Source organism: Sciurus carolinensis, chromosome 19 (genome assembly GCF_902686445.1).
Source record: "Sciurus carolinensis chromosome 19, mSciCar1.2, whole genome shotgun sequence".
Lineage (NCBI taxonomy): Eukaryota > Metazoa > Chordata > Mammalia > Rodentia > Sciuridae > Sciurus > Sciurus carolinensis.
This window is the reverse complement of record NC_062231.1, coordinates 19,531,852-19,537,997: the sequence shown is the minus strand read 5'-3', so window position 1 is coordinate 19,537,997 and position 6,146 is coordinate 19,531,852. Positions and strand designations below refer to the sequence as shown.

Sequence of the window (6,146 nt, the reverse complement as noted above, 5' to 3'; positions counted from 1 at the left end):
TCCATGAACACTTAAAGAAAACTTGAATACTCGATAAACGAGTCAGTGAATGAACAAGTGAACAGCTGCATGACGAGTGAAGGGCGAATGAACCAACTATGAGCCGGCCAAGGAGGCCTGCAGGATGCAGGGTACTGAACAGCTCAGCCCGCTGGTGTGGTGTGCTGTGCTCCTGTGCTGCTGTGCCGCTGTGCTGCGGTAGGATCCCGCCAGGTGGCGCTGCAGGCGGCGGGCGCGCCCGGCCAGACTGGTGGAGCCGCTCTTGTCGTGCGCGTCGACCGCGGCGCGGGGCCCGGCGTGGGGGGTAGGGCGAGTCATATGACCCGCTTGGCTTCCTGGCTCCGGCCGCCGCCGCCCGCCCGTGTCCGTCCGTGTCGCGCCGGGGCCCCGAGGAGCCGTTGGGGGGGTCCGGGCTGAGGACCGCTCGTGTGGGAGTCTTCGCCGCCGTTGCCGCCCGCCCTCCCGTCCGCCCTCGCTCCGCGCCGTCATCATGCTGGCGCTCATCTCCCGCCTGCTGGACTGGTTCCGCTCGCTGTTCTGGAAGGAGGAGATGGAGCTGACGCTGGTGGGGCTGCAGTACTCGGGCAAGACCACCTTCGTCAATGTCATCGCGGTGAGTGTCCGTCCGGGCTCGGCCGCTGCGGGTCGACCGGCTCCTCCCCTGGGGCCGGGGTCAGGCCGCCCCCTCTGGGCGCGGCGAGCCGGGCGGGGGCCTGGGGCCGGGCCGTCCTCTCCCGGGGGTCAGGGGGCGGCTTTTGGCGCGCGTCGGCGGCCGAGGTCGGCAGCGGCGGGGTTAATCGCGTTTGGTCTCCTTGGAAGAGCCGTGCCTTTCAACGCGGAGGCCCGGGGACTGGGTCGCCCGGAGCTTGTCACGTTGTTTAAAGTGCTGTTGTTGTGGGGCGGGGACGGCGTGCGGAGCCCCTGGGCTTGGCTGGGTGTGGGGGCAGCTCAGGGGTTAAACTCCGCCCGACACTCTCCCTGTGGGGTGGGATTTGGCCAGTCCGTCCTTATCGAGAGAGCGTGAAGAATGAAGAGTCCTTTTTTTTTTTTTTTTTTTTTTTTTTCTTTTTTCCTCCAAGTTGCTGCTTGGGACCAAGTGGCCCATTGTTGGGGGCAGGAGAGCAGTGTGGGCGCCTTGCAGAATTCTCAGGGCCGCTTCCTCTCTGAATTCCCTTACTGGTCTCCACTGGTCCTCCGAGGGTCGAAGATCCAGCCCACGGCAGAGGGGAGGGACAGTTCCACCGAGTCCCACCGTAGCCCTGTTTTTATTGAGCCAAGGAGTCGGGTGTGGGTGTTTTCCAGCGCTAATTGTCTTTTTAGGCGAGTGGGTAAGATGGATCTTCTGCCACCAGCGTCACGTTAACTGTCTTGCAAAAGGGGGCTTGTCGTCTGCGGGTGCCTCTCACCAGAGTAGGGACTGCCAGGAGCGTAACTTACGCCAGGCCCCGGGAATGGGTGACCGGGAGGGAATTTGCTCCGAGAACTTACATTCACTGTGGTGTTTATTCAGTAGTGATTAAGTAGGATGGTTATTCGGTTGTGCGTTTTTGGCTGGGGAAGGAATAGGAATGAAAGATTTCTCGCCTGTCTTTACTTCGACTCCCCTCCCCCCCCACACCCCCAAAGTTGCAGTAACTCAGTCTTATCTGATAGGGGCTTGGACTTGCCAGGGATGAGCTTTAGAACTGTTCTGAAGAGAGATTGCAGCAGTTCTTTCACCTCTTAGATGACTGTTGAAATCTTTATTTAACTGGCCGTCCAACTGGTTTGGTTACAGGAATGATTCAAACGCGGCTGCCTTGTTGGAGAAAATAGGTAGCTTGTGACTCTTAGTCCTTGCAATAATAGAGCAACAGGGGTGAGTAAGACTTGGAGGAAAAAAAGATTAGTAGAAATCCAAACGTCTTTTGTAGAATGTTGCGTATAAGTATAGAGAATTTGCCGACTTGTTTTACTCCTTTCCTAATGTTATTTTTCGTAGAATGACTTTTTAAAATAAATATCTGGCGTGACTAAATAAGGAGATGGAAACTTTAGGCCATGTATTCATATTAAAACTTAAATATGATATGAAAAAGGTGAGGCTTTAGCCTGAGTACTGTAATTTTCTGATATTAACTTAAGAATTGTAGTCACCTTCTAAATCCCATCCCTTTGACAAAGTTGATTTAATTTATAGTGTAGATAGGTGAATTAGTACAATCAACTGTATGTGTTGCAGAAAAGAAATTATGCATGGAAAAATAAAACAGTTGAGTGAATATTTGAGAGACTTGTTGATTTTAGTGCTTCTGTCTTCAGTAGACACTATAGCTTAATATTATAAGCTTGAACTTTGATATCAAGGAACCCTGGATTTGAAATCTGGATTCACCACAGCTTCTTTGAGTCCTTGCTTCTCATCTATTAAAAGCAGATAATGATGTGTTTCTTACAGCATTGCTCTGAAGATTAAATGGAATGAAAAATGTTCAGTGACTAGCACTATGCCTGCCCATCTAAGGGGTAGCTAAATGGTAACTATTGTTATTATTTGTAGTGGCTCCATTAAATGCAGAAACAATGAAAAATTTTGAGAAGGCACTTGACAGCAATTGTTTCCTTTGACTCTCAGGTTGAACCTAAATGTGGGCTACAGTATAGATTTAAGGCTGTTGTGAAGTTTGGTCATGCCCTCTCCTTTCAAGTTAATTTTAGTTAACAGCAAAATTTCTGCAGAGCTGTTGAATACACAGTGACCCAGTGGTTCCAACTGTTTATTTTGGACTATTCTCTTTGAGTTATAATGGCGTGGAGAGGCTCTGTTAAGAAAATCTGTCACCACAAAAATGATAAGATGTGTTAATTAACTTGATGCAATCATTCTGTATCATATAATTCATCAAAACAATCATAATTTGTTAATTAAAAATATTAATTTTAGAAAAGGAAAAACTTGTACTATAATTGATGGTGGCCTTCAAAATGCTGAAAATATGCTTTAAAAAACTTCAAAATGCTAAAAAAAAAAGTAAAGACTTGTCTGTGATTTTTCTTTTTTAAACTGTTGTATTTTTGAATTTTTTAAATAGTTGTAGATGGACAGCATGCCTTTATTTTATTTATTTTTATGTAGTGCTGAGGATTTTTATGTGGTGTTTTAGGCAACACTCTGCCACTGAGCTACAACCCCAGCCTGATACCTTAAAATTTTAACAATACTGACTGGGCATAATGGTTCTTATAGAATATATTGAGGGTGAGAAAAAGGTTAGTGATTAGAAGATTTTTAGATAAAAATGATGTATCTAAAGTACTAAATTGAGGACCTCATTTTAAAAAAAAAACAACTGTATAATTCTTTGTATTTTAATTTTTTTTTTCTTTTTAGCTTTTTATAATTTATTGCTTTTTTCCCTTGTGTCTTTATAGGGGTGTTTTATGTTGTTTTTGTTTTCTATTGTTTAGTGTTGGGGATTGAACTGAGGGCCTCATGCTTGTTAGGCAAGTGCTTTACCACAGAGCCACATCCCAGCTAATTCTTTGTATTTTGTATAAAATATTTGACTTGTAGAATCAGAAACACAGATGTGTTGAGCACTGTGTGTCACTTTAGAAAGTTGCTATTTACATTCAACAGGAAACTTCCGTGGTAGGGAAAACTACAAGTGAAGCTAGTTTTCTTTTTCCAAAAATCAAGCTTTTTTTTTTAATGCATTAAATATAAATTAATTAATCAAATATAGTTTCATCAAATTTAAATATCATTGCATCTATCTTAAAAGGTGTGACAGATTAAATAGATGATTTATCTTACTCAAAAGGTTTGTGATGCTGAATTACTTAAAAGTAGGTTTTGGTTCATTTCTAAAAGATAATGTTACAGAGATGTTCAGTCTTAAAATACAGGTTTTTTTTTTTTATTGTACACAAATGGGATACATGTTGTTTCTCTATTTGTACATGGCGTAAAGGCATACCATTTGTGTAATCATAAATTTACATAGGGTAATGTTTGATTCATTCTGTTATTTTTTTCCCTTCCCCCCACCCCTCCCACCCCCAGGGTTTTGAAACTGAAATGATACCTTATTTTTTCTATTATTTTATGAAGAGACATTTGATTTACATAATGGTCTCTTTTGTTTTGGACATTATAAAAAGAAACACCCCTAGACTTTAATTTTATGTTTGTGTTAGGGAATGAAATAATGCCCGTTGCTAACTATTCTGGCAGTTATTGCATAATCAGTCATGTGTGTTATATGTAGTGACTATTGTGTAATCTTTGGGACACTTATAGTTTATAGTATAGTTATTAAGAAATATTGAGTAGAATTTGCCAAAACATTATAAAACAGATTTTTATAAATGTGCACTGTTAAAATGGATATTGTCGTGAAAATTTGTCTACACTTTTGCAGATTCTGCTAATCAGGTGGGTTACTCCATGGAAGTTAATTACTACTGAGAATTAAGAAAAGGTGTGTGGGAAGATTGTAGAAGTTCGAATCTAGAGTCTTTTGAAAAAGACTTCTTTTAAAACATCCTTCCATATTCTAACTTTACCCTTGTTTCAAAGATGTGGCCAGAAAGTCCAGAGACAGCAAGTGAAATTCCAAAGGCAGCAGCACTAGGAAATAGCAGGGGTAGAGTTAGATCCCAGGGCAAGTGCACTTTCTTCATTTTCTACCTGCCTCTTTTTTTCCATTTGAGAGCTTCCACTTGGAAGATTTTAATTCTTTAAAGATCATTTTTGTGGGCTACTGATGTAGTGCAGTGTTAAAGCACTTGACTAAGTATGTAAGGTCCTGGGTTTAATCTTCAGCACAAAAAACTTTCTCATATATAATGTGCTCCTTTTTTGAATGTGAATAGCATTTATTTTTTTATTTTTTATTTTTAATCTATTTAGCAGAGCTGGGGAGCAAACTCAGGGCCTCACACATGCTTGGCAAGTGCTCTACCAATGAGGTATACCTCCAGACCTCTAAATTTGTATGGCATTTTTATATTCAGGCTCTTTTCTTCTATACTGGGTATTGAACCCCTGGCACCCTGCCACTGAGCTACATCCTCAGCCCTTTTAACTTTGAGACAGGTCTTGCGAAGTTGCCCAGGCTGGTCTCACACTTTCCATGCCCCTGCCTCAGTCTCCTATGTAGTGGACTTATAGGCCTATGCACTGTACCTGGCTACTATTAGGCATCTTTTTTTTGGCAGCGGGGGTCGGGGGTTGGGGTACCAGGGATTGAACGCAGGGGCACACAATCACTGAGCCACATCCCCAGTTCTATTTTGTATTTTATTTAGAGACAGGGTCTCACTGAGTTGCCTAGCGCCTTGCTTTTGCTGAGGCTGGCTTTGAACTACTATCCTCCTGCCTTAGCCTCCCAAGTCACTGGGATTACAGGCCTGCACCACCACACCCAGCACATTTAGGCATTTTAAGCATGCATGTTTGCAAACTATTACACATAAGGACTTGAAGCGTGTGTGTGTGTGTGTGTGTGTGTGTTTATATGTATTATATATGGATATTAGGAAAAGAAGTGAATAATAACCAGTGGAAAGGAGGAGGAGTGGAAAATTGTATTCACACATTTACATAACTGGTTAATAGGCATTGTTGAGTTAAGTGCTGGGGATTGAATCCAGGGGTGCTTAACCACTGAGCCACATCTGCAGCCCTTTTAAAAAATATTTTATTTAGAGACAAGGTCCTGATGAGTTGCTTAGGGTTTTGCTAAGTTGCTGATTCTTGCCTCAGCCTCCCAAGCCACTGGGATTATAGGCAAGTGCCACTGCACCCGACTGGACTACTTTTAATATATAAAAATAAATAAATGTGTTTATTTGTGTATTTTGTGGTGCTGGGGGGCAAACCCAGGGCCTTGCATGTGTTGAGCAAGTACTCTATCATTGAGCTCTATCCCCAGCCCTAATTTAAGTTTTTATAACATGATTTATTTAATTATTTTGGGGTAAGAATGGCAAAAATCATTTTTAAGGAAAATATGATGTGGTTCAATTATCCATGTTTAACAAATCTGAAGCTTTGGAAGGTAGTCTTCATGTGACATGGTCTTGGAATATAGATTCAGAGTGGTGGAACATGAGACATCCTACCAATGATGGTTACTTTAAAGGTCTTTGTGTGTGTGTGT

At 42.6% G+C, this 6,146-nt stretch overlaps 1 protein-coding gene across 1 annotated transcript in view; it reads left to right on the top strand.

Moving 5' to 3' along the window:
• The first annotated feature begins 310 nt into the window (after positions 1-310).
• Arl8b (ADP ribosylation factor like GTPase 8B) overlaps positions 311-6,146 on the top strand; it is a 44,468-nt gene continuing 38,632 nt past the window's right edge. The window contains exon 1 of the mRNA XM_047534745.1: positions 311-613. Coding sequence (XP_047390701.1) covers positions 491-613 — 123 coding nt within the window. The 5' untranslated portion in view covers positions 311-490. The remainder of the gene's footprint in view (positions 614-6,146) is intronic.